Source organism: Orcinus orca, chromosome 1, assembly GCF_937001465.1.
Source record: "Orcinus orca chromosome 1, mOrcOrc1.1, whole genome shotgun sequence".
Taxonomy (NCBI): Eukaryota; Metazoa; Chordata; class Mammalia; order Artiodactyla; family Delphinidae; genus Orcinus; species Orcinus orca.
This window is the reverse complement of record NC_064559.1, coordinates 196365954-196393877: the sequence shown is the minus strand read 5'-3', so window position 1 is coordinate 196393877 and position 27924 is coordinate 196365954. Positions and strand designations below refer to the sequence as shown.

The 27924-nt window shown below is 53.6% G+C and overlaps 1 protein-coding gene across 2 annotated transcripts in view; it reads right to left on the bottom strand.

Moving 5' to 3' along the window:
• ECE1 (endothelin converting enzyme 1) overlaps positions 1 to 27924 on the bottom strand; it is a 113846-nt gene that overhangs the window by 28176 nt on the left and 57746 nt on the right. For both annotated transcript variants that reach the window (XM_033433191.2, XM_012534024.3), the window contains exons 2-6: positions 27724 to 27810; positions 19492 to 19633; positions 12900 to 13112; positions 2595 to 2716; positions 277 to 423 (exon numbers count right to left, since the gene is read on the bottom strand). In XM_033433191.2, coding sequence (XP_033289082.1) covers positions 277 to 423; positions 2595 to 2716; positions 12900 to 13112; positions 19492 to 19633; positions 27724 to 27810 — 711 coding nt within the window. The remainder of the gene's footprint in view (positions 1 to 276; positions 424 to 2594; positions 2717 to 12899; positions 13113 to 19491; positions 19634 to 27723; positions 27811 to 27924) is intronic.

Genomic DNA, 27924 nt, shown 5'->3' with positions numbered 1-27924 from the left:
GGACTTGACATCACTCCTGGGACCCACAGTAACCAGTCAGAACCCCAAAGATTCACCTGTGCTGCAGTGACCCCCACCTACCCAAGGAAGGCAAGCCTGCCCTTTCACAACTTTCCTGCAAAAATCTCACAGTCTGGAGCCTCCAGAGATAACCAAGCTCAGAAACCAGAAGCCTGTCGCCCAAGGGCAGGTCTGCCCTCACGGCGCTGCTTGGTAAACTCAAAACAGGCCCTGGGGTCAGGCCTGGCCCTCTCCCCCGGCCTCCCGGCCCCTCACCTGGATCACATTGCTGCTGGAGTTCTTAGAGTCGGCGCTGACGTAGACGGAGAAGAAGGGCGAGGTGCGGTAGTGGGACGTCACCACCTGCAGCGTGCTCTGGAAGTTGTCCTTGTCCCAGGGCCCCGTGATGTTCCAGCCCCCGAGCTGTGGGGAGGGAGGGGGGCCGGGGAGGGGATGAGGCGGGGTCGGGGGAGACCGGGTGTGGATTCTGACTGCTGCTGACTTGCTCTGTGACCCTCTGCAGTCCTCTGACCTCTCTGAGCCTCAGGAGTAAACGAAAGGGCTGGTCTGTCTTCCTTCTTTTTTTCTTTCTCTCTCTCTTCCTCCCTCCCCCCTCCTCCTCCCTTCCTTCCTTCCTCCCTCTCTGTCTCTCTCTCTCTCTCTTCCTCCCTCCCTGCCTCCCCCTCCCTCCCTTCCTCCTTCCCTCCCTCCCTTCCTCCTTCCCTCCCTCCCTCCCTCCTTCCCTCCCCCTCCCCTCCCCTCCCCCTCCCCCTCCCCTCCCCCTCCCCTCCCCCTCCCCTCCCTTCCTTCCTTCCTCCCTCTCTCTGTCTCTCTCTCTCTTCCTCCCTCCCTCCCTCCTTTCCCTCCTTCCTCCCTCTCTCTTTTTCTTCTGGCCGTGCCATGTTGCGCAGCTTGTGGGATCTTAGTTCTCTGACCAGGGATTGAACCCACGCCCCCTGCAGTGGAAGCGCAGAGTCCTAACCACTGGACTGCCAGGGAAGCCCCTGGTCTGTCTTCATCAGGGGTTTCTGACCAGTCATGAAAACATATGGCGGCTGCTCCCTAGGTAGCTGGGGATGGGGATGGGAAGGAGAATTTTCCTGTGCTCTGTTCACTTTTGTGTACTCCATCACATGAATGTAATTCCTATTAAAGCAGAAATTCAATTGTGCCTATAAAAAAAGGGTCCTTATTCTTTAACAGGTTGGTGAGTTAAGGTCTATCAGAGTTTCTCTCCGAGTTGGGATGCTTTTCATCTCCTCAGTCTTCCCTGGTTGGGCACGTGCTGGCACGTGAGGCCTGTGCCAGCGGAGAGGGGCTGTCCCGTCCCCAATGCCCACAGCTCCCCACCCGGCTGCAGTGCCTCCCCTGAGCCCACCTAGGAGGCGGGCCTCCGGGGAGCAGCAGTTCCCCCGAAAACACCCATGGCCACCCTTCTGTGTGCGCTGGGCAGTGCAGCCAGCCTTGGGCGCCCCCCCGACCCCCAAGTCCATCCAAGGCTGACTGGAAGGTGCCCAGGAAGAAGAAGACTCATTCTGCTCAGGGTGACGGGGGGCCCGGGTCAGCATGGCCCTCCTCACAGGGAGGGCTCTGCTTCTGATCCCAGACTTTCTGTTGGTCCTTCCAGAACACACCCCTCCTCACACACAAATATGCCCCCTGAGGAAATGGAAGTAGCAACGTAGAGAAACATCTTCCCTGTAAATAGGGCCCTTGTCCCACTCACAGACGCCCAGAGACATATACATGTGACAGACAGCCCCACATAAATACATACAGACATTCCCACCTACACAGAGATGTGCACGCACACACACACATACACACTCACTCAGACAATCTGACACACGTCAGCAGACAGACAGACTCCATGATCCAGCTGGTCAAGGTGGCTGGAGGTGTGAGGTGGCTGGGCCCTGGTGGCAGCTGAGAGCTGGGGCAGAAGCCAGGGGCACAGGCTAGTGGCAGGGGCAGGAGGAGATGGGGGGTACGGGGCAGGGGCAGGAGGAGATGGGGACAGGGGACAGGGGCAGGAGGAGATGGGGGGCAGGGGGCAGGGGCAGGAGGAGATGGGAGCAGGGGGCAGGGGCAGGAGGAGATGGGGGGTACGGGGCAGGGGCAGGAGGAGATGGGGGGATGGGGGCAGGTGGCAGGGGCAAGAGGAGATGGGGGTAGGGGGCAGGGGCAGGAGGAGATGGGGGTAGGGGGCAGGGGCAGGAGGAGATGGGGGCAGGGGGCAGGGGCAGGAGGAGATGGGGGTAGGGGGCGGGGGCAGGAGGAGATGGGGGGTACAGGGCAGGGACAGGAGGAGATGGGGGCAGGTGGCAGGGGCAGGAGGAGATGGGGGTAGGGGGCAGGGGCAGGAGGAGATGGGGGTAGGGGGCAGGGGCAGGAGGAGATGGGGGCAGGGGGCATGGGCAGGAGGAGATGGGGGCAGGGGCAGGAGGAGATGGGGGGCAGGGGGCAGGGGTAGGAGATGGGGGGCAGGGGGCAGGGGTAGGAGATGGGGGGCAGGGGCAAGAGACGGGGGGCAGGGGCAGGAGGAGATGGGGGAAGGGGGCAGGGGCAGGAGGAGATGGGGCGTAGGGGCTCACCTTCTCGATCAGCTCCATCAGGGGTTTGGCCTTGAGCTCCTCAATCCTGCTTTCGTTCATACATGCACGGTAGTATACCTGGGCCTTCCTTTCTGCCTCACTTACACTGGCCGTGGAGTTTTCTGGAACGACAAGGGAGAGCAGTTTGCAACACACCCCCATTTGCACACTGGGTGGCCCTGGGCGAGTCCCTCTTGGAGTCTCGGTGTTCTCAGCTGTGACAAGAGCTGGGACTTGGGCCTGTCAGTGCAGGTGAGGAACCGCCATGGTGGGCATCTGACCGCCGTGGGCAGACTGGAGGGCTCCTCATTCGCTGAGCACAGGTAAGGAGAGGAGACTGTGCTTCTCCCCCTCTGTTGGATGGGTTCTCAGACGTGTCCCTGGCCTGGCAGCACGGGCCACCCAACGGGAGGACAGTCTGCTTTCCCTGCCGGCTAGCGTATGACCCAGATACCCCCGCCCGGTGCGTGGGACAGAGACCTGTCTATTTTTTTTTTCAGATCCCAGAGAACCTTTCTTGTGGTAAAGACAGGGCTTGGACGGAAGCTTTAAGGCCTCGTTCATTACAAACTGACTCTCCGCTTCTTCCTCAGAGGGGCCGGGCATGTTCCTCAGACCGAGAGCTGACTCAGAGGCCCTTTGCCATGTCCCTTCCCGTCCCCCACAAGCAGCAACTCAGTTCCTGACACCGGGACACCCGGGAGCCTCTGTCCCTTCTCCTTGTCCTTGGTGCCCTGGCCGGGATGCCACCTGCTGAGGCCACGCTCCTGCACGGGCACAAGTGGGGGCAGTGTCCCATCTGCAGCCAGGGCACAGAGGATCGGCCTTTCTCTCAGAGCCCTGCTCCAGACCCCCACCCCGCCGGGCCCCCGGTTCCCTCCGCTCCCGCCCCGCCTTGGGGAACTCCCCACTGCTCTGGCCACTTTTCCTCTTTTCATTCTCATCCTCCTGGACCCCGAAAGCCCTTCCTTTGCTTTCCTTTTCCGGCAGAGCTTTATCCATTCATTCACTAAGTGGGTACTAGCTGCTCACTCTGTGTTAGGCTCTGTGCCAGCTTTGGGGACACAAAAGACAACGTCCCTGTCTCCATGGAGCTTCCTGTCCAGTGTGAGGACACAAGTAACAAACAAGTAAACACACGAAGAAAGAGCTCCCCTTGGCCTTCTGCATAGGATACTGTCAAGCCCTACTCCGCCTTCAAGGCCTCTCAGAGGCCATCTTGCCTATGAAGCTTCTCCTGAGAGGTCCATTCACGAAGGGCCTCAACGCTGAGCACCTATGGGTGCCAGGCGCTGGGCTGGCCACTAGGTTTTATGGACACAAGTAAGACCCGCTCTTGCCTCCAGGGAGCGCATGGTCAAATGGTGACACATACATGCAAAGACATGACCCCAAGACAAGACAGTGCTTTGACTAACGCAAATGGTTCTGGAACCCAGAGAAAAGTCACCCCCTTTGGTGGAGTGGGGAGGGCAGGGGGCGGCGTTTCTCCAGAGGATGTTCTACGATTTGAGCTGGTTCTGAAAGATGAAAAGTTACCCACCAGGTAGAAATGAGGGGAAAGGGTACTGGGTTTGGGGGGAGTGGACAGTATGAGGAAAAGCAAGGAAGCATAAAAGGGCATGGGAGAAAAGAAATGTTTGGTGTAGCCTGTTTCAAAAGGGCTGGAGTCATTTCCTGACGAGCCTAATTAGCTTTCCCAGCCCCTCTCCCGAGAGTTCCTCTGCCCCCCAGTTCTTACCATGAACAGCATCACTGGTGTCAATGGTCAGAGAGCATCAGCGCCCCGTCTTGCTGCAGTCAGGGTGACAGCCCTCAACAGGGGATGGGACAAGCCTGGGGCTAGTTGAAGGGAGATACAGAGACAGAGGTCCAGAGGCCTGCGTGCTGAGGGTCTGCGGAGGGCACACACAGCCCTGGAGCCCACAGGCAACCACTGCTGAGCCCCGGAAATACCCGAGTGTGCCCCAGGCCCTACTGGAGCATGAGAAGAGCCTTCTGGAGGGGGAGCGCAGACGTGGGGAGAGTTGAACTTCGCCCTGCTTCTCAGACTAACGGAGCACAACATGAGGCAAAGCAAAACCCCTCCCAGGGGCCTTGTTTCTGTGACAACACCCGCCCCTAGCAGCTAGGCTTCATTTATTTATTTGTTTATTTTCCACATCTTTATCGGAGTATAATCGCTTTACGATGGTGTGTTAGTTTCTGCTGTATAACAAAGTGAATCAGCTATATCACCTAGGCTTTTGAAGAATCATCACTGCTCACCAGACTCCAGAAGCAGCATCTGACTCTGGCCATGACCCTGAAATGCCAGGCCAGTGTCGGGGGAGGCGCGTCCTGTGTGCTCTGGCCCACGAAAGGGCCTGGCATCTCCCTCCTCCATGGCCCCAAGGCCACCACGATAAGAGGCCCAAAGAAAGACTCCCAAGGAACAGCCCGGCTGTGTTGATTACAGCGAGTTCCAGGCGGAACCCCCGTTCCCCGACACCTGTACACAAGCCCCATATGATTGCTGAGAGGAGGGGGAATGCATCGCCTCCCTCTCTCCTTCACTGTCAAGGTCAAACTTCCTTCCTCTCAGCTCCACACCCTGGCTGTTACCTCCGCTTGTTTTCCCACAAATGTTTAGTAAGTTCTGAAGGTTTGGAGGCTGCCGGGCTGGGTGTGGGGAGGCAGCAGGCAACACGGCCACGGGCACGGGGCCAGCCTGGCGGGTCAGGTGGACAGCAGTGCGAGCATCGCAAGGCATCTGATTATACGTGGGGCGACTGCTATAAGGAGAAAGTCCAGGGGGGCTGGAGAGGATGGCAGGGGGAGGCCTGGGAACTCCCTGTCGGAGCCCTGGGGATAAAGGATGAGTTGCATGTGGAGCGGCAGCGGGGGCTGTGCCGGGGCTGCCTCGCCCACTAGTCCATATCCTAGTCGCCCCTGTTCCCCCAGCACCGGCGGGCACACGGTGGCCCTCAGCGACGCTTGATGAAAGAACAGAGCTCAGGATCTGCTTCTGATGAGGAAGGATGCCCTATCTGGGGGATGAGAGGGTGATGAGCCCGGTACCGCTGGAGGCTTGCACGGGGAGGAAATGAGGCAGGTGGGGCAGGAAGGGACAGGAGTGTGAGCCCCACCAGGGGTTAGCACGTGTCCTCCCCCTCCCTCACCCCAGCTTCCCACGCTGATGCTGGCTGGGGCAGGAGCCCCAGGAGCAGGTGAAGCTCCTCCACTGCCCCACAGCCGCCCCCTGGCTCCTGTGCCCATCAGGACAACCCACAGCAGATTCTCCACCTCCTCTCCTTCCTCCTCACTCACAGGGCACCTACTACCTGGCAGGCTCCTTGGGGGACAGGAATCCAAGCGAGATGGCCAGGTAAGAGGCCGCTGCAACAGACCAGGTGAGCGATGGAGTGATGGTGGGGGCTTGGGCCAGGGTGACAGCACAGAAGGGGTGAGAAGCAGGGGGAACGCGAGAGAAACAGGAGTCAAGGTGCTGCCAGGCTTCCTTGGCCTGAGCAAGGGGGTGCTAAGATGCAGAAACTGGGGATGGAGGGTAGGCTCGGGGACTGGAATAAGCAATTCGGTTTTAGATGTTTTAAGTTTGAGATGTCTATTAAACATCCAAGTGGAACCCTGGGTGGAGTTTATAGAGCTGTTGCCTTGAATACTTTCAGTTCAAATAGGCACTGGAGTATACACATTCCTTAAAATGTCCTAGAAGGCCCTATAGCATGCATTCTCAACTGGGACAATATTGCTCCTAAAGGCGGGGAGAGAATTAGTTCTTGGATGGCAGAAACATCTTACTCTGTTTTTTGTTTTTTTGGCCGCACCGCACCGCATGCAGGATCTTAGTTCCCCAACCAGGGCTTAAACCCATGCCCTCTGCAGTGGAAGTGTGGGGTCTTAACCACTGGACCGCCAGGGAAGTCCCCCAGAAACATCTTATTCTTTTTATGCATACATACAGTACAGAAACAAGCATACAGTATATCCATGGTATTAAAATTTTAGGGAGGAAGCAGTCATTAAAAAAGGTTGAGAGACACAGTCCTGGATGATTTGGGCCCTGCCACCTCCTGGCTGCCAGCTCTAGCCTGTCTTCTGTTCCTCCCCTCTAGATTCCATGCTCCTACCCCAGGGCCACCGTGCTCACTGTTCCTCCTGCCGGCCACACTCTTCCCCTCACATCCTTGTGGTCTCTTCTCTCCCTCAATTCAAGCTTCTGCTCAAATGTCCCCTTCTCTGCAGGCCCATCCTTCCTGATCACCGTGGCTACCATGACCTCTCCCTTCTCTGGCCCTGCATCCTACTTGATTTTCTTCAAGGCCCTAACTGTTCACAACCATGTTATCTATTAACTCATTTATTTGTTTATTGTCTGTCTCCCCTGTGAGAATGTAAGTTCCACACACAAAAAAGACTGTTGTTCCTCACAGGATCCTAGGCACCTAGGGATGCCGGCACACAGTTAGTGGACAGTGTGTAACTGTTGAGAGAGTGAATGAAGGCGTGTCTGGGAGTGCCACAGAGAAAGGCATCCATCACTTCAGCCTGAGGGAGGAGGCTGGGTTTCAGAGTGAAGTCAGGCACAGTTAATTTTCTCCTGAGGAAAAGCTTGGTTTCCTTTAGGACACCCCCTGGCCTGTTTACTTCTCAGAAGTAGGGAGCCGCCTGGAGGGATGGACAGGGCAGCGCCCAGGGCCCAGCAGGGGCCACATGTTTGAGATGGTGGCACTCCCAGGGCCCCAGTGGTCTGGAAACAATCTGGCAGGCCAGGACCAGATAATAGGACTCCCAACTGCCTGGGTACTTCCTTTTAGGGACCCCAAATTCCAGAAACTTCCTCAGTCACTTCCCCAAAGTCCCAGAGAGGAAAGACAGCATACCATTTAATCGGCCTGCTTCTTCCTCTGGGAGTTTTTATTGGAACACCAGTTCCCACATCACCCCTGGGGAGGAAACAAATGCTCCAGCAGCCGGGAGGCTACAGAGATGGGGGTTCCTGGGATTCTGTGGCACTGCCACCGCCCCCCCCCACCCCGTGCTGCGGCCAGACCGGCTGGCCAGGAGCCTGTGGGGCCCCGACTCCACATCAGGGCAGGATCAGCGTTTGTTTTAGATAAAACCACAGACACAATTCAGACAGTCACAGGCCTCAGGAGCCCCATCCGGTGAGGGTAAGAGGGGGAGCTGATAAGGCAGTGCCTTTTTCTGTAGAAGAACAAAAATCATGATAAGACCATTCCCGTTTACTGGCGACTACCGCTCGTTAGGCCGTGTGCTGGGATCTTTTCATCACCACACTGACACCCTGAGGTGGACACGGCCACCCCGTTTCATACAGAAGGAAAATGAGGTCCAGGGAGACGAAGGAACTCGCCTATGGAGGCAGAGCTAATGGGCGGCAGGCCGGAATTTGAACCCACGCACTTTTAAGCCTCCCGGAGAAAACGAGCTACTTCCTCTGTGTGTGGGCATGGCTGCATGTGTGTATCTTGTCACAGCCGTTTCCACCAGCGGGTGCCAATTTGTAGGCAAGAAGCTGGGTAACTGGTCCAAGGTCACACCAGCGAGCAGAGGCCTAAGCTCTCTCTGCTTCCCTTTCTTCTTCTGCAGGTTGGCTTGGAAAACCAGAGGTAGATCTGAAGCAGTCCAGCCACCCCTAAGGAGCCCTGGATACCCGCTCCCATCCTTGGATCAACTTAGCAATCAGTCCATCTCACGGCTCCCCAGGCATGGAAGAAAAAGCAAGGCCTGCCGCCGCGGCGTGATACTGGATAGGAAGCATTTCAGATGCAGGGCTTGTCTGTAGAATTTCCAACGTGCACCGGAAGATGAAACTACATTAGACCGTAAACATTGGAAAAAGGTCAAAATGAAAATAGAAGAGATGCCACAGCGTGACATGATTAACTGCCAAGTCACTGACAGTCACATGGACAAATTTAATGCTCCTGGAATGACTCTGTATTTCTCAGGGAGACTGGTGTCAGGAGTAGAAGAAAGGGAAACCACTAACCTTTTCTTCATGGAATCTGTGTTACTTGAATTGTTACAACAAGCAGGCATCAATTTTTTTTTTCGTGATTAATCTTAGAATATAAAACGTAGTAAATATGACAAGTACACAAAATATAACTGTAGCTCAAGCCGGAGAGGCCCTTGGGTATCCACAGAAGGCATAACGGGAGAAGCAGGTTTGACCAAAGTCTTGAAGGACTGGGAGGTGTTCCAGATGGCAGAATAGTCTGTGCTAAAAGCCCTAAGGCAAGGCCCAGCCTCAGGGGTGACGGGTCCAGCTGTACCTTTCCTCCGATGAAGTGAGGACACTCTTGTCTCCCCAGAGCCTATGAGGACAGCCCAAGCTGGCAGCTTGGGTGGATGGCAGAGTGTCTTTTGGGAGAGGCGTCTGTGTCTCGTGCAGCTGAGGTCACCCCCCTCCAGCCAGCAGGCAGCCGGAACATGCCACGGTGGCACCTGGCCCAGTTCAACCCACCTGCTACAGATCTGCCTGGATTGCCTCTGAGGGCGCCGGAGTCAACTCACCGTTCACAGAAAGAAGTGGCTTGCCCAAGGTCACACAGCAAGTTGATGGTAACAGCTGTCCTGCCTGGCCAGCTGACACAATCCTTAAGCCTCTGAATTGTCCTTCTTCTCCTAGAGAAGCTGCTCCCCAAGCCAGCCTGGACAGCAGGGCACCCCTGTGTGCTCCAATCCCCACCAGCTCCAGCTCCCTCCTGAGGCCTGCTGGCTGACCCCTTTGTCTTGGGGGAGCTGAAACCAGCCTGGCCTTAAGCCCAAGAATGCACTGGCCCACACTCCTGCATATTTTGGTCACCCACTCACCTACTTCCTGCCTCTTCGGGAGTTTCCAGGTATCAAAGTCCCAGGTATCAAGGCCCATAAGTGAGGCGCCGTATCCAGACTGGTTTCCAGGAGTGAGCCCGGGGAGAGGGGATGCCAGGATATGCCTTGTGGGGAAGCTCTCGGTCACTACAACATGAGGTGACCCCAACTACTGTGTTCATCAGGCCTCGGCCAGGTCTCCCCTGGCCTGGAGAACAATATCAAGCGGCCTTGGGGGAAAGGAGGTTGGCAAACCATACTTGTGGGCTGCCCTGTGACCGCTATGTGCACAGCAGAATCAGTAAAGAAAGAATACAGGCCTGAGGCCTCACAGGTCTGGGGCTGAATTCCAGCTCCACCATTTCCTAGGTGTGAGTCTCATCTGTAAAATGGGCGTATACTCCATGGCGTGAATAAAACAATACAAGTAAACAACCCAGCATAGTCATGGATACACCCTATCCCTCCTTTCCTGATGAGAAGCTCTATCAGTGCTTCTATAAGAAATAAAATAAGCAATAATTACTCTTTCTTCAACCACCCAATTAATCCTTAGAACACACCTGCCAATGCTCGGAGTTAGTTCCCACTGCATAGGTGAAGGGCTGAGGCGGGCTGAGCAGGCTCTCTGTAGTCACACAGCTTGTAGGGAGACGTCTGGGCTGGAGCTCATCCACCACCGAGAAGGGCAGTCCTACTCTGCCGAGCACTACTAGGTGCTGGACTCTGTGCTAAGCACTCTGACCCATCACAGTGAGACAATACCCAGAGTAACCCTGAGTGCTAGGTGGCACCGTTATTCCCATTTCACAGAGAATGAATCTAAGTTGTAGAGAAGCCGGGTCACTCGTCCAAGGCCACAGGTGATAAGCTAGCATGCTAGGGCTCACTCCTGATACCACTGGGCCCCGGCCCCGGGGTCAGGGTTCTGGCTGCTCCGTGCCCGGCTCAGTGCACTCCCCCACCCCTACCTTGACCCTCAGGGACAGCGGGGATGTAAGGCCAGAGCCCAGGACTGCTGCCTGCGGGGTAGGGGAGGGGGATGAGCTCGGTCCTGGCCTAGACCCAAGGTCTTCCTGATAGGACCCAAGATCCTCCTAGAACCAGCAGGATCAGGACCCATGGGGGTCCTACACAAGGGGCAGTTCTGGACCTGACTGGGGAGTTAGAGGGCCCGTCCGCCTTTCTCCCCCATCCCCTCTGGGTGCTAACTGCTTCCCCTGGCTGGAGACCCTCTTCATCCTGGACTGGCAGGGTGTCCTTGGCAAGCTTAACTTTTCTCAGGTTCCTCACCCATAAAATGGGAACCACAGTTCCTAAGTCCCAGGGTAGCTGTGAGGATTAAGGAGGCAGTGGATATGATGAGCCTGGTACAGAGCACGGCACATAGCAGACACTCAGCAAATGCCAGCCTCTTTCCTTCTTTCCTTCAGACTCTCAGAGCTCCGTGCTTCCTGCAGGCTCTCCCCAACAAGATGGGCAGGGAGCCGTACTGCCCCTGGCACCTGCTGGAGGTGGTGTGGGACACGGAAAGGACACGTGACCAGGAGTCAGGCAGTCCCAGCTCTGCCACCTGCTAGCCTGTCTTGAGGAGCTCTCTGGACTTCAGTTTCCTCATCTACCAAGCGGGGTGAGCAACAGTTTCCTAGCTCCTACCCTACAGGGTCACGTAGGGTGATATCTACAAAAGAGCTCTGTAAACTGAAAAGTACTGGGCAAAGGTCAAGGGTAAATAATAATGGTAAAACCAACACAGACAGCAGCCACCACAATACACCTGGCCCAGGTAAAGTGCTTTAAAGATATCTTCCCATTTAATTTTCCAAACCTGGAGGAGGCATGGTTCCCATTGTACTGATGAGACAAGAGCCCAGAGAGGTTATGTAACTGACCCAAGATCACACAGTAAGTGGCAGAACCAGGACTTGAACCCAGCTCCCGGTGACTGAAGCAGAGGCACTAGCCCATCTCGTTATCCTATCTGGACTGTTCCCCTGCTTTGGTTGATGGTCCCTGCACAGTCCCTGGCTGTGTCTTTAGGTGCTGGGGAAGGGACATCCCTGAGTTCCAGTCTGGCTACCACAGACATATTTGCCTTTAGTTCTGAAATAAAAGGCTGGGTCCCCTTGCAAAGGCACTCGGGTAGCACAAAGCGCACAGGGGGCTTTGCTGCTCCTGACATATGGGGTTCCCTCAGCCCCGCCTTCACACACCACCCGGCTCTGTCCCTCAGGGAGACAAGCAGGGGGCTGCCAGGGGGCCCTGCCCAGCAGCTGCTGGGGGCCAAGAAGTGGTGGGTGGGTTTCACCCGCAGCAGCCACGCCCCCTGGGGCTGAGGTGGGGGAAAACAAGCGAAGGTCTCCTTAACCTAGTTTGCTTATTTCCACTTTCGTCTTAAAGACACAGTTGCCTGAAATTCATAATCATCAAATTAGACTCTTTTCCTATCTCATGGGAAGGTTTCTGTCCCTTTGGGAAGATCTGCCCCCTTTTAGGTATCTTCTTCAATTTACCTACTTTTGAGTATCAAGATGCTTTTTTCTTTTTAAACTGAGTAAGTATTTGTCAAATCTAAGTTCTGTCATTGATGGATTAATTGACTGGCTTTTCATGACCTAGCCTCTCCCAGCATTTAGGGTCCCAGGATGGGGCAGGGGTCAGCAGGAGACAGGTATGGTGAAGGTCTCAGCCCTGAAGTGTTTAAGTCAGGACCTCTATAAGTTACAGCATAGGGTGTTTTGATTCCACATGGAGGAGCACCCAACAGGCAGATGTTAATTCAACAGACATTAACTAAAGATACAACTTCAAACAAGACCAACATGGGATTCTAACCTGAGGATGCAACAACCAACTACAAGGTCAACTAGAGGTGCTGAAGGCCTAACAAGGTATAAAGAGAAGAACTTCGGTTAGATGGCTTATCACGCAAGCTCGATTACCATGAGGCCAAGGAAGACTTCTGCCTACGATGAATAACTCTCAGATAAAACCGCTGTTAGAACTCTGATCAGCTCACAACCTTAAAATCTGATCTAGTGTGCTCAGCGTTCATTCCTTTTGCTCGTAACTTGCAAAACTCACGGTCAGTACTAGTCAAAACCTAAGGGAGAGCTTAAAGCCAGAAGAGCAATGACCACAGCTACCAGTTCTTGTGCACCTACTACATGCCACACATGCCACGTCAATGCTTCACACATGTGCTCACTCGTTCTCGAACCTCTGCAGTTTGGGTATTATTAATCCTGTTCTCATAGATGAAGAAAGTAAGGCTCAGAGATAAGTGGCTTGCTCAGGATCACGCAATGAATGATGGGGCACATTTAACTCAGTCTCACCTACTCCACAGCCCTCCGTCTCCCCATCCTGCCAAGCTCTTCCTTCAACCGGGCCTGGTCAGGTAGGTCTAGCGGACAGCCGTCCTCTGCAGCCCGTCCACTGGCCCCGCTGCCGGGTGCTTACCGAGGAGGTGCTTGATGATGGCTTGGTTGTGTTCCCAGAGGTTGCTGAAGGTCCCCCAGCGTGAGTGGCCGTCAGGCACGGGGTTGGCTTTGATCCAGCCGCCACAGGCATAGGTGAAGAAGTCCTGGCAGGGGTCCACCGTAGGGTCCATGGAGCTCAAGATGGAGCTGGTCACCGAGATGCAGGCGTCACTTAGGCACACCGAGGGGGTTCCTGGCAGGGGTCAAGGACAAGAGGCCAGTGAAGGGAAGGCAGGGAAGAGGCTATGGCAATATAGCGCAGGTGGCCTGGGGCTTTGGGGTGCCATGCCCCACCCCAGCCCTGACCAAACAGATTTGGAACTGGACAGTCACTAGACCACTACGGAGAAAAGATTTCAGGAGATTTATGATCTCCTGATGTGTAAAAGTAGACTTCTGTCTAGCTGCCTAAAATCCTTTCTATGGCTTTAAAAATTATCCTGAACCAAGGTGCTTCTTTTAATCAGTCCTTCCTTCCACAAATATTCATTGATTTTTTTATTATTCCCTGATGGTCAACAAATTTATTTGCTCATTCATGCATTCATTTATTCAACAAAATAATTAGAGTATCTTCCAGGTTCTTTACAGAATGTGTGTCTGTGTGTGTGTGTGGTATGTATGGTGTGTGGTGTGTGTGTGTGGTGTGTGTGTGGTGTGTGTGCATGGTGTGTGTGGTGTGTGTGTGTGTGGTGTGTGTGTGGTGTGTGTGTGGTATGTGTGGCGTGTGTGTGTGTGGTGTGTGTGTGGTATGTGTGGTGTGTGTGTATGGTGTGTGTGTGGTGTGTGTGTATGGTGTGTGTGTCTTGTGTGTGGTATATGTGGTGTGTGTGTGTATGGTGTGTGTGGGGTGTGTGGGGTGTGTGTGTGTGTGTATATGTGGTGTGTGTGTGTGTGGTATGTGTGGTGTGTGTGTGGTGTGTATGTGTGGTATGTGTGGTGTGTGTGTGGTATGTGTGGTGTGTGTGTGGTGTGTGTGGCGTGTGTGTGTGGTGTGTGTGTATGGTGTGTGTGTGGTGTGTGTGTGGTGTGTGTGTATGGTGTGTGTGTCGTGTGTGGTATGTGTGGTGTGTGTGTGTATGGTGTGTGTGGGGTGTGTGTGGGGTGTGTGTGGGGTGTGTGTGGGGTGTGTGTGTGTATATGTGGTGTGTGTGTGTGTGGTATGTGTGGTGTGTGTGTGGTGTGTGTGTGGTGTATGTGTATGGTGTGTGTGTCGTGTGTGTGTGTGTGTGTGTGTGGTGGGGATATAAAAGGCATAGTCCTTTCCTCCAAGAGTTAATAATTTAGCTGGGGATACACACATTATACAAGAAAAGTAAAAAGACGACAGTAGGAGAAATGTCTGTCATTTATTCTACCAACATAGACCGAGGATATTTAGTCCATGCCAAATGGGTGATGCAGACAATACGGTGCCAGGACTCAGGAAGAAAGAAAGAGTCTTAGGAATAGAAGGAACTATGAAACATCATTCCCCCTGAGTACAAGGCAGCAGAGTTATCTCATTGAATCTTCTAAAAAACAAAAATGAAACAACCCTAAGAGATCACTTTAAGGCCATCTTTACATATAAGGAAACTGGGGCACAGAGAGACTAAGTACCCTGCTCAGTGGCCACTGGGGTTTGAACCCCAGCCTCTCTCTGCTATGCCTGCTATGGGCCTGGAAGGGAGCCCTCCCGGTGATGACTGGCCCAGGAGGCAGGGCAGCCCCATCTGTCAGGTGCTGCCATGAGGAGGGATGGGAGCTGGCGCAGGTGGGCAGCGTGGAGGGCTGCCAAATCCTCCAAGTGCCCCCAAAACCCAGTGCACAGAGGAACCAGCTTCCTTTGAGCCGGTTCTCACAGGACATGGGGCAGAGGCAAGAGGAGGGGGCCGGACTCCCGAGGCGAGGTTGGTCGGTGGGCTCAAGCAAAGGAAGCACACGGCGGGCAGCCTTAGCCGTGGCCCAGCCCCAGGTGACGAGATGAAGCTGACTGCAGGAGATGGAGGCTGTGACTAAGCACACAGGCCCAGCTGCACCGCCTGTTGACCCAAGCTGACTGGCAACAAGAGGGACCGTTTCCTGATACGGGAGCGACACCCCCGTTGGAGGATGAGGACGCCAAGGCTCTGAGCAAGTGAACGGAACAAGGTCGCTCTGTGGTGTGGGAGCGCCCAGGCTGACCCCACTCCAGGCTGCTTCGGCAATGCCAAGGCCGGGGTTTTCCCTCACCACCCCTTGACCAGTCGTGCCAGGGGCTGCTGCAGCCCTTCTGGCGCGTTCAGTTCCCCACTGCACAGGGAGGAAGGCAGCAGGGCAGGCGTCAGGGGCTGTTTCTTAGACCTGGGTTCAAATCCCAGCTTTCTGCTTCTGGCCTCGCGCAAGTGGCCTCGTCTCTCTGAGGGTCGGTTTCTCCATCTGGAGATGAGGAAGGACGGTAGAACCAGTTTCACGGTGATGATGATCTCATGGCTGGGCGGGGGGCTCAGCTCCCTGGAGTCTTAGGGTCCATTGTTCCCAGGCCAATCCTCAGAGAGCAGAAGAGAATGCATGGGCTGGCAGGGTGGTCTTCCTCTCACTCGGAGACACAATGCCAGCTGGGGCTGGGCAGCCTGTGTGCTTATTAACATCTGATGACAAACCCAAAGTCCTGAAGGCTGACAAAGGGCTCAGAACAGTCGCACAACAGCACAAAAATCAGGGCAACTCTATGTCGAGGTAATTCCTTGTTTTGAGATGACCGTACAACAATTAAAGATTATTGAGCCCTTAGGCATGAAAATAGAGAAAGGAAATGGTAGGGGACACGGCACCATTTAAAATATCTCTAAATGAGAACTTGGAGTCGCATGCCCCACTTCCCGACTAAGGGAACGTACCAGAATCTTTATGGGGGCAGGGGATGGGGGGAAAGAATTTCTGTGTAGTTTGAAAAAGCCTATTCACTATTATGATAAAACTTCATATCTGGAAAAGGAAAAGAATACCTATTGTTTTTATACAACAAACTGCAGGAAGTAAAGCTTGACAAATACTTGGCTGGTGGGAAAACCCAGAAGCCAGCTGTTAAGAGGGTGATTCTCAGGGAGCAAGACACCTCAGAATGTGTGTGTGTGTGTGTGTGCGCGCGCGCGCGCGTGGTGTGTGTGTGTGTGTGGTGTGTGTGGGCGTGTGCGTGTATGTGTGTGTATGTGCGTGTGTGTGAGAGAGAGTCAGAGAGAGAGGTATTTGTAGTTATCATAGGGGGACTTGGTTTTAAACCAAAATAAGAAGCCAGCCCCCAGGAATCAGTCTGAGAGGCTTGAGTTCTCCACTAAGCACCTAATCTGCTAGGCACACTGCAGGTACCCAGGTGGTACTTAAGCAACAGTCACTTGATTATTTAACTATTACTGGTTTGTAGATGCTTTACCAACTATCCTTGGCCTAGCAGGTGCTTAATGTACATGTGATTAATTAATACACGGTTTCCAGGCCCCCTAATCTCCTGTCAACACGTTCAAAACTCAGCTCAGGCTCCCTCTGCTCAGGGAAAACTTCCCAGACCCTCATCCTTCTCTGTGCCCCTTGGCTGCCTGGGTGTCCGCTATCTGAGCACAGACCATGCTATGTCATGGCCGTCTCCTTGTCTACATCCCCCACTAGAATGTGAGCCTGAGGGTAGAGCCAGCATCTTACTTGCATTTATAGTTCCTTTGCCCAGCATTGAACTTGGCACCTAGCAGCTATCCAATACATGGGTTTTTTTGTTTTGTTTTGTTTTTTGCAGTACGCGGGCCTCTCACTGTTGTGGCCTCTTCCACTGTGGAGCACAGGCTCCGGATGCACAGGCTCAGCAGCCATGGCTCACGGGCCCAGCTGCTCCGCGGCATGTGGGATCTTCCCGGATCGGGGCACAAACCCATGTCCCCTGCATCCACAGGCGGACTCCCAACCACTGCACCACTAGGGAAGCCCCCCAGTACATGTTTGTTGAATGAATGAATGGCTGAGTGCATAAAAGAGCTTTGTCCAGGCCTTGGTCACCACCGGTGGATGCAGAAGATATTTCTTCCCTTTAGGACGTGAATGATCCGTCGAGCAGGTCCCAGATCCAGCTCACAGACTCGTCCGGATGGTGCCTGGCCTCGACACTAAGTAAGACACTTCAGAGTATTTTCCAGAGAATTTATCGTTTGTTTTGCTGTCACTGCTTGCAAAGCATCTGTAAGTTTCTGGAAAGGATGGTGCAGCAGGAAGGTGGATAAATATGTATTTAAGTGCCCAGACATAACTTAAAGGTGAGTCTTTCAGAATCACCAGAATTTGCATTGACTGATGTTTGCACAGATGTGGCTGATGCCAGCCAGCACCTGCTGCTGGGTAATGAGGTTATTGTCAATATCTGGGGAGGCCTCTGCTTTCCCAGGCCCAGGCAGCTGATGAAGACACATGAATTGGCTCAAAGGTCACCGGATCCCAGGCCCAGCTCCACCCTGGGGGAAGAATTCCCCTCACCCAGGTCCAGCCTGGGGAAAACCCTTCTGCAGCCCCGAGGTGGAAGGGACAGACAGAAGCAGGATTCCTCCCTGCGGGCCCCACCTGGCAATGAAAGAAGTGTTTGGGGCCCAACCACTAGAAGCCAGGCCTTGGGGGCTCCCTTCTGGTTTCTGATGGAGAAGCAGCCTGGGAACTCCTAGGGGCAATCTCAGGGCAATACTGCCTGCTGGAGTCTAGCCTGCTCCCCATTCACAGGGCCAAGAGCTGGGCAGACGAGGCTGGCTAGGGCCTATACTTCCAGGCAGGGTGTTCTGAACTAAACCTGATTTAGCATGAAGCAAGATGGCGGCTGCAGCAGGACTTCCCTGGTGGTCCAGTGGTTAAGGCTCCGCGCTTCCAATGCAGTGGGCGCGTGTTCGATCCCTCGTAGGGGAACTAAGATCCCACATGCCTTGTGGTGTGGCAAAAAAAAAAAAAGAAAGGCTGTTCCCACTTAATCCTCCTTCTTGCTCTTCGTTCATTCAATTGTTTACTTATTCATTTTGCAAAGTATTTGCACATCTATGGCATGCAGGCACTATGCTAAGCACATATGGCTAAGAAATCATTAATTAATTAATCAGATATGCATTAATCACCTGCTGTGCTAGGCGCATTTGGTAAAAATCTACAAATCATTAAATAGTCAGTTAAACAATTAAGCGATTATTTCTTAGGTACCACTTAGGCACCTGACATAGATTAAGTTCTCATTAAATGTTTGTGGAAGGAAGAATGAATGAATGAATGAGTGCTTGATCCAGGAGCGATGTAAGGATGACTCAGATGAAGTCTTGCCCTCCCTCCAGGCCCCCAAATTCCTTCCTCATTCCAGTGCAGCATGGCCACCCACACAGGCCAGGAAATTCACAGTGGAGAAGGCTCAACAAAACCTGCAGTTGACGTTCCCCAATCCTGTGAAGGTTCACGATGGCTCTGATGGGATGAGTACCAGGTGACCAAGTTGATGGGGTTAAACTCTTGGCAGAGGCCCAGAGGCTACTCAACCAGGTGGCCTACTGTCAGGAGAAAGCTGGATCTTGGGGCCCAGGGGAGAGATCCTGGAACTGACTGAACTCCCATCCTTATTTTTAACTTGGATCTGCCCTTTCCAGGTCCATAAGAGTTCATGGATCATTGATTCTGTGTAAGACACTTGCTACATACACTCAGCCAGACACAGAGAACCAGCCTCGGGCCGCGGACAGTGGGATTGAAGTGGGGTCTGATCATATACAAGGCAGGACAGAGAAATGAGATGACAGAGGTACACAAAGGTCCCTGGCTCACAGAAGGACAGATTTTCTGGGAGTACTAACCCACGCTGGAGTGCACCACGAATTACAAAGCCTGAGCTCTGGGGTCCGCCAGCCCATGGTTGAACTCCAGCTGCCCCACTCCCTCTCGCACTAGCCACGTGATCTTGGGCAAGTTACTTAGTGCCACTGCCTCAGTTTCCTTGTGCGGAAAACAGGGCCAGAAGCAACCACACCTCACAGGGCTGCTGTGAGGAGGCAATGAGATTACATCCGTAAAGGAGAGGGCTGGTATTTGGTACATGGAAAGTATTCAGCAAACGGAAGCCATTATTGCTATTTTGTTGGAACTAAGGATGGAGGACAGGGCCAGCCCGTGTGTTGTGTCGAACCAGCCCACATCCTAACAATAATAGTACCTGGAGCTAAGGCTAGAGAAGGCCTATTGGGCACCAGGTATGTGATAGACATCATCTCGAATCCTCAGAGACAACCCCAAACTGAGCACTATTTTCTCCATTTAAAGTAGAGAAGACAGAGGCTCTGAGAGATCGAGTGACTTGTCCAAGGTCACATGGACAATAAGTTGCCCGGCCAGGATTTGAACTCATGTCCTTCTGACCCCAAAACCTTAACATCACCCATCCGCCCAGCTCCCAGGTCTTGGTCTGTTGCAGCAACCCCAGCCTCCAGACCCAGCTCTCTCCTTGGCCTCAGAGGCCAGTCCTGGCTTGAGCAGGGAAGCCCCCTTCTACAAGTGGACACAGCCTGGGGCGGGAGTGAGTGAAGCCCATCATGCAACACGGGTGCACCTACTTGTCCGGTACTGGATGCCTAGCGCTGCCAAGCAGGCCACAATTCCTGCCGCCAGAAGTGCTACCAGCATCACCAGCCGCTTCTCCAGCTGGGTCCGTGCGGCCCAGCACCTCCGGCCACTCCGGGGGCTTCGGAAGTTCACCTGTAGGGAAGGAGACAGGCGGGGCGAGGAGAACGTGAGCCCAGGGCCCCCAGTACCCAGGAGGAGGGGGCTCCACGGCAGAACCCAGCCCTGGGGAGACACCAGGGCTGCCTGATGTCCCCTCCTGCCTCAGGGGTGGTCTGGTTCCCATGGAATCGGTCCTAATCCAGGAAAGGAACCAGCACCCTGCTCGGCAGCTCAGATTCGCTGCTAAACATCCGAGTTAAGCAGTCAACCCAGCTGGGCTTGTGTTTTTTGTGTCACCTGATACGGGTAGAAGAAAAAAAAAAAGATCAGCTTTTCCCTGTTTCTCCAGTAAGGAGTTCAAAAAAAAACCAGGATGTTTGGACTCGCAGGCATCCAGCAGACATCCAGCTGGGCTCTCTCCAGAGCCCCAGCTTCAACAGGCCGGGGGTGACACAACCCCCATGATAACACAACCACAGTGCATACTTCCCGGGGCACAGACAGCCTTAGCGGTCGAAACCGTCATCATCCCACGAGGGCTGTGTTCTTAGTTTCTTTTTACAAATGAGGAAACCGAAGTCCGGAGAGGTGAGACCCTTGCCTCTCATCACACAGCTAAATGGGTAGAGCTCGGATTTGAGCCCAAGTGTATTGATTCTAGAGCCCGCCTGTGGGTCAGAGATTAGAGTCTTGGGAGATGTCAGGGGAGATGCAATGGAGAAATAGCTCCATTGGAGCAGGTCCTCAAAGGGAGGAAAAAATGTCCTCAGCCTAACAGCAGCTAAACAGGAAAGGAGGCACAATGGGAGGAAGTGGAGGGCGTGACAGGGCCTTCCAGGCTGAGGAGGAACCCACCAGTCTATAGCACTCAGAGTCCTCGGCCCGGCCCTCAGACCCAAGGCCAGCTGGGGGCTCCCCTCTGTACTACGAGGCGCTTCCTGCAAAAGCCAGGGCCGCGGGACAGGAAGGGTCCCCTGAAGGTGGGGTTCAGTTTAGTGACATTGTGGCCAACAGTCGAGCACCAACTCAGGGCCACGTTGGAAAGACCGAGGGGGAAGATAGACTCCCTTGCTTTCAGCTGCTCACTGCCCAGCAGAGAGGCAGATAAAGAAACAGACTGGGGTGGGCAGAGGTTCAGTCTGGGAAGGCTTCCTAGAGGTGGGGATGCCTGGGCTGGGTCTTAAAGAATAACTAGAAGCTGGCCAGGTGAATGGGGAGGGGAAGAGAAAAGGGGGGCCTGGATCCTAAGGGGTGCTGTAAGCCAGGTGAAAGACTGGGGACTTCCTCCTGAGGGCTGGAGTGATACGATTAGATTTACCCTTTGGAAAAGCCAAGGTGGAAGGAGCAAGGCTTGGAGGGGAGCAGGCATGCAGGCAGGGAGACCCACAGCCTGCCAGGAGGTGAAGGGGGTGATGTCAGGGGAGATGAGGAGACCCAGCCTCTGACCTGCGAGTGCCCCCCAACAGCTGAGGGGATGGCGGCCCCTAGGAGCAGGTCACAGCCTTCAGGGAGCCTCACACTGGCGCCTGGGGAATCTGAGGCTGGTCACCTTAGGGAAGGGCATTGAACAGCCTCACGGTCATCACTGGCTATTTTGTGAACAGAAAATGACTGGGGGGGCTTCCCTGGTGGCGCAGTGGTTGAGAGTCCGCCTGCCGATGCAGGGGACGCGGGTTCGTGCCCCGGTCCGGGAGGATCCCACACACGGCGGAGCGGCTGGGCCCGTGAGCCATGGCCGCTGAGCCTGCGTGTCCGGAGCCTGTGCTCCGCAACGGAGAGGCCATAGCAGTGAGAGGCCCGCGTACCGCAAAAAAAAAAGAAAAGAAAGAAAATGACTGGGGGTTACTGCTCTAGAGAAAGAGGAAGACAAGAACTTTTTGTGGAAAAAAAAAAAGGTGGGTCCTACAACCGAGAAAAGGAACTTGAGGCTTGGTGACAATGCTGTGGAGGTCCGGGAGGCTCCGACACAGAAGCAGCTGTGTCAGGTGGGGGTCGGGGCAGGTCGCCTCCTGGAATCCCATAAGAACCTTTTTAAAAGCGTGAGACATGCAGATTCTGACCACGCTACTGGTGCAGACACAGCCTGGGACGAGCTGACATGCTCACAGCAATCGACGTCTATAAAGTGCTTTTTCAGAGGCATCAATTCTCTCACGCAGTTTACCCTGGGCACCGGCATCTCAGAGGGCCCCCAAAGGACTTGCCCTGTCTGGGGATGCTGACATTTACTTTTCCTGGGCCCCTGAGCTGGTCTCACCTTCTGCCTCCCACTCTGGGCCTCTCAGTGCCCCCATTACCAAGGCTCAGCTCGTGGGGGGAGAGGGGTGAAAAGCTAAGAGATGGAGTGATCTTGGTGTAACAGGTATCCCGTCCCCTCGGAGGCCAAGGATCACAGCCGTCAGGGCTGGGGAAGCAGAAAACCCTCTCTTATGTGGACAGAGCAATACCGAGGTGCAGGGAAGCTGAGGAGGTGAAAGGGAGAGAAAGAAGAAATAAAAGGGAGAGGATGAAAGACAAAGGGAGGGAAGGAAAAAAAAGAGTAATCATGGCAGGTATTGTTTGAGGGCTTTCTGTGCTTCTGGCATCACGTTCATTCTATTTTGTTGCTAGATGATGCTATTCTATCTTCACAACATCCCTAAGAGTAGGTATGAGTACTAGCTCCAGAAGAAACACAGGAAGTGGGGCGAGAAGACAGCGTGAGAAAACCCACGTCCCTCCCGAACCCACAGCCTCGGCCGAGTGGCCACGCTGCCCCCCAGGAGCCGCGAGCCGAGCTGAGCCTCATTGTTTAACGTCAAACAAACAGATGGTGTTCCCTGCAAAACTTAAACAGAATTAAGTCAGAATTAAATTAAAAATTCCTATTTCTAGGCAGAACTGGCAAACGGAATTTGAAAATCGGGTTTTTAGCCTCTGTGCTGTTCTCTGCTCGACTTGAACGACCAGGTTGACAGGCCTCGTGGTTTCTGCACAAGCCTCACGTCTGAGGGCAGAAATCCAGAGGCATCCTCCCGTGGCAGGAGAAGTCACCGGGAGACTGCGCCGGGATCAAGGGGCCTCTCCAGGAGAGCCTGTCCAACTCCTGGGTGCAACGGACGGGGCCGGGGCTGTGGGTCTGAGCTGCCGTCTGGCTCCGTGCTGTCTCCTCCCTGAGCCCCTCTTGTCCCCACCTTGCCTCCTTCAGAGCCGGCCTTTTGGAAATGAGGGCGTGCTGATCATGAGAGAAGGGTCTGCAGGGACGTGGAGGGTCGGGAGGTTAGTGACGGGCAGCCCTCTTGGTCTCTGGAGAGGTAACAGGGAAGGGGCATCAGCTAAGGCGCAGAGCTGACGTCTGGAAGATGGGGTAAGGATGACCGTGAACGCTCAGCTCACTGGCAGGCTTAACATCCTAGCGACTGTCGTGTGAGGCAGAGAGAGAATGAAACAGAGAGGAAAGGATGCGACGGCAAGACAGGTGGAGAGGGAGACCGAGAAGGAAACAGAGCTGGAGAATGAGAAAGAGGGAGGAACTGTCTAGCTGTCCAGCCCAGGAGTTCCCAGGGTTTCCAGAGCCAAGGGAACAAAGCCCTGATGAGGGACAGATATTCGGTTACAGAAGTGAGGGCCTGGTGCGGCAAGGTTCTGCAAGAACGAGTTCTGCAGGCGAGGATGGGACACCACGCCCGGGGCCCAGGAGACAAGCCAGCAGAAGGCGCGGGGAGCCTGGCTTTCAGAGGAAACGGGCTCCAGAGGGAAGGCAGAGTCTTTTCCTGAGTCACCGCCTGGCCCCCCAGCGACCTGGCTGAGTGGAGCAGCGCACAGGAGTCAGTCTGGCCAAAGGATTGGCAGGGAGCGCACCCGCTGCAGCCCAAAGGCCAGACCACTCCGTGGGGGCTGGCAGGGAGGTCTGGCTGCCTGCCTTGAAGTCAGCCTTTCGGAGCAGACAGACCAGGACAGCCTGGCCCTGCGTGATATCCTGCCTCCGTCAGGGTGTCAGGTTGGGGAAGTTTCTTCTAGCACAGTTTCTATACGGTGAGCTTCTGGCTGAGGCCACTGGGGCCAGGCCAGAGGGAAACTAGAATGCCCTCCTGTCCTCCCCATTTCCCTCCTGAGCCCTACCTGCCCCTCTGCCCCTGTGCCTGACTCTCTTCCAATGACTGAGAACAGCTTATAGTATAGTACCTGTTGGGAGGGAGGGGACTCCTTATATATAAACAGGATCAAAGTCTAGTATTTAAAAGAAGCACTTTCCAGCTCTCTTTGCTTCCCAGAGAAACACCCAGCTGCTGATGACACGACGGCACTGGAGAAAGGGCACCAGTCCGAGAAGTCAAAGGTCACCCTTGACTTTTTCAAGATCCCTCATGCGTCCCTGGGCGGCCTCTGGACCTCAGTCACCTATTTTTAAAATGAGGAAGTTGGATGAGGTGCCAGGTCTGACCAGCTCAGATCCCAGAACAACTCGAAGGCCAGAAGCATAAAGATCTAACAGGCAGGTAGAGCTGAAAGGGTCTCCTGGTAAGCAAAGAGGTCTCTGTAAAGCACTCAGTGGGACTGTCTCTGAAATCACCTGCTAAAGACAGCTCTGTGCATGGCGGGGGGGCAGGGGTAGAAAAATGAGAAAACCACCACTAAGAATTCAATATCTCAACTTTCCTTTTTCTTGAAAAAATTGATTTTTAGGATTAACTGGATGAGTTTCAAAGGTTTTGGTAAACAGTTGGGGCCCTCTGCTCCCCAGTTTAGGCTGCAAGTGTATCTTTAGCTATTTCTCTTTGGGCCACTGGGGTGTGGGGAGACCAGGCAGCCAGTTTGAGCAGAGCAGAGGCAAAGGTATTATATTTAGGGCATCCCTGAGATACCATGCCTGGTGAGTTTTGATAATGATCCCGGTAACAACCAAATGCATTTTCTGTTGCATTATACATGGTGCTTTCACTTATATTGTCTCATTTCAATCTTTGCAACAGCTCTGAGAGGTGGATTAATATTAACCCCATCTTGCCAAAAAAAGCGGTTTAAGTGAGTAGTTTTCAGGTCTCAGAGCCCACGAGAGGCGAAGCTGGGGCTCCGTGTTAGAGATGGGACTTTCAATTCTGTACTCAGTCCACAGTGACTAATTTTAGTTGACTGTAATTAACTTGTACCTCAAATATGAGATCAAGGGAAAGAAAAATCCTTTCTTTCAGGTGAGGTACAGGTAGAAATTTGCTCCAGCTAAATACAGCACTTTGTCAGCATGTTCAGGCAAAAAGGTGGCAAGTTTGGCTGAAAGATGCAAGTTTTCATTTACTAGTGTTGGTATCGATGACTTTGAAGTTCCGAGAACCAATGGGCTTCCAAACCTTAAAAAAATCAAGCAGCTGATTTTTATAGCTGCCCGTCAAGAGAGGGAGATTTGGGGGGACTGGGTCCATTTTAAAAAGCCTAAAATTGAGGGAGCAGTTGCGTTTCTAGCAATCACTCACAGGAAATTATTCGAAAGTCTAGAAAATGGTCACCCACAGTGTTAGAGATATTGGGCCTACTGTCCAACTGTAGCAGATTGAGTAAATATACTTTTATACATTGGTACCGTAAAGTATTATGATTTTTATTGGTAGCATGTTTTGGAAGTATTTTTTTATTGTATTTTATTTTTTTGGTCCCACCACATGGCTTGCGGGATGTTAGTTCCCCAACCAGGGATCAAACTTGGGCACTCGGCAGTGAAAGCACCGAGTCCTAACCACTGGACCGCCAGGGAATTCCCTGGAAGTACTTTTAAAATTGAGGTACAGTTGATGTTTTCGAAGTTTTTAACAACATAGAAAAATGCTTATGAAGTGGCACTAAATGAAAAAAGCAGGACAAAATACTGTGTACTTAGAGTGAGCTCAACTATATTCTAAAATATATATAAGCAAATGTGAAAAACTAGAAGCGGTTATCTCTGAGTGGTGGGGTTACTGTTTCTTTGTAAATCTTTTTTTATACTTGACTCTTTTTTTTTTTCCCCACAAATGAGCATGCAAAGTTTTTATACTGGAAAAAAAATCCCTATGATTAAAAACATAAAATTAATAGAAAACTCTGCTTTGTAAGATGAGATAAATAGGTTCTTGACTCTTAGAAGAACGATTGTTAGCTGGTTCATGTTTGCTTTAGGGAGGTCGGGGAGTCTCAAGGAAAGCCAGGCTGGGTACCCACAGAAATGCCTCCAAATCCTTGGGGCAAGCTTTTTGGCTTTTCCTGTAGTAAAAATGGGCGATTTACCCAGTTTGGCAGTTTGGTGTACTGCCAACCAGTGGCAGTTTGCACTCCAACCACATGATAGCTGTGTGACCACAGGAATGTCCCCAACCTCTCTGAGAGTCAGCTTTGTCATGTGTAGCATAGCCACAGGGGCCCTTACCTCATGACCAGAAGAAAAAACAAGAATCCTAGCAGGCCCAGAAATATGTATTACATCCATTTTCTCTAACTCCATTTTAAAGATGAGGGAATTGCGCCTTAAAGAGATTAAGCTGCTCACCCAAGATCACAAGTGGTGTCAAATTCAAAGGTGGGCCCCCGGCTTCAGAGACTGGGCTGCCTCCACTCTGCCAGGCAGCCTCAGGCGGATGAATGTACTTTGTGACCTGAAAAAAGGCTATACCCACGTGGGCTGCTGTTGTGATGATGACAACACAGCATATTATTTTGTTGTGAATTCCAAAATGCTTCTGTGCTGATATATTTAGAACCTTCTGTGAAAGATGAGACTGAAAAAGATTGCTGATTAGACTCTGTTTTGATTTGGGAAGGGAAAAGTGCTGCCACAGGAATCTAATTTCCTGCTGGATTTAGCCTCTTAAGAAGGGTCTACGGGGAAGAGGGTCTAGACAGACTGGGTTTGATTTCTCACTCCCAGATTTCTAGCTCTGTGACCTAAGGCAAATTGTCTCCCCTTCTGGAGCCTCAGTTTCCTCATCTGTAAGTGGGAACAGTAATCCCTATAGCTCATGGGGGTGGTCCTGAAATTAAGTGGGATGATGTAGGTAAAGGTGCTCTATTCCAGTGGGCAGACCACTTGGGATCATGAGTTTGGATCTCCCTGGGCCTATTTAACCAGTCTGGAGGAGGGACTCAATCAACACTGTTTCCCTTTACTAATATTATTATCCCAGCTTCTAAGAGCCTGAGTAGGGCTGGGCCTGGCAGCCTAAGTTTCCACACACCCTAAGTTTGCCCTTCAGAGGAGTTGTGATTTGTTGTCAGTTCACTGGGCAGCCCCAATACTCTCCTCAATGCCCCCCTTGGTCAACCTGGCAGAAGTCCTCCTGGACTGCTCCAGCCTCTCTTTAAGCCAGTTTTTCGGAAGTCAGGTCACAGGGCCCCCCTTGGGCATCCTTCATATTTCCAACTCGCTCCCATCCACCTGCCTGAGTCCAAACCCAACCAGGGCTGAGGTCCTGGTCAGGACTGTCCCAACTCAGCCCCACAGGGGAAGAAGAGCAAAAGAAGTGACACTCACTGGTCTGCTACCAGGCAGGGAGGCAGTGGGCATATTGGAATCCCATAGGGGCAGACCCTGGGTGGGGGAGGAATTGGGCTTCCTGAGGAGGCTGAAAGGGGCAGGGAAAGGGGGAGCAGAGGATGGGCTCCAACCCTCAGCAAACTCAGGGACTGGGAGGAAAGAGGAAGAATGGGGTAATGCCCACCAGACAGGGTGACCAACCACCCCAGCTGGCCGAGGACTGATGGGATTCCAGGGCTTTCCATGCTACAACTGGGACAGTTTTAGACTCTGCCAGTAACGGGCTGTGTGACCCTGGGCAGGTCTCTCAGTACTCAGGGACGGCCTCTTCTGTGAAAAGAGAACTGGACCAGCTCACCTCTACAGGATGCTTCAACTCTGCCACCTGGCCTGTAGCCCCAGTAGCAGGTGGTCGTCAGGAGGGTTTGGGGAGGTGCAGGGCTGGGGAGGGGAGGCCGGTGGGGGGAGTCCAGAGCCTCAGGGGCACTCCTAATCCAGAAAGACTTTTTCGACAAGGAGCCCAGAGCTGCCGGTCTGGCACTGGCCCCCTGCCTCCCGACTGGCAGGATTGGGGCGGGGGCGGCAACAGCGCGACTGCCTGGTGGGCCTGGGCTGGGGGCTCACAGAGGGCCCGGGTTCCTACCTGCAGGTGGTTTGGGTACACGTCACCCTCGGAGAGCGAGTCCACCAGGTCCTCCTCGTCCAGCGTAGCCCGCTTGTAGGTTGACATCTGCAAGGCCAAGTGCAGCACGGACTCTCTTAGCGCCTCCATGGCTCTCACGCCCGAATGGGGAAGCGGCCACCCGCCGCCTCCGCTGCCGCGCCCCGCCCCGGCCGGGACACC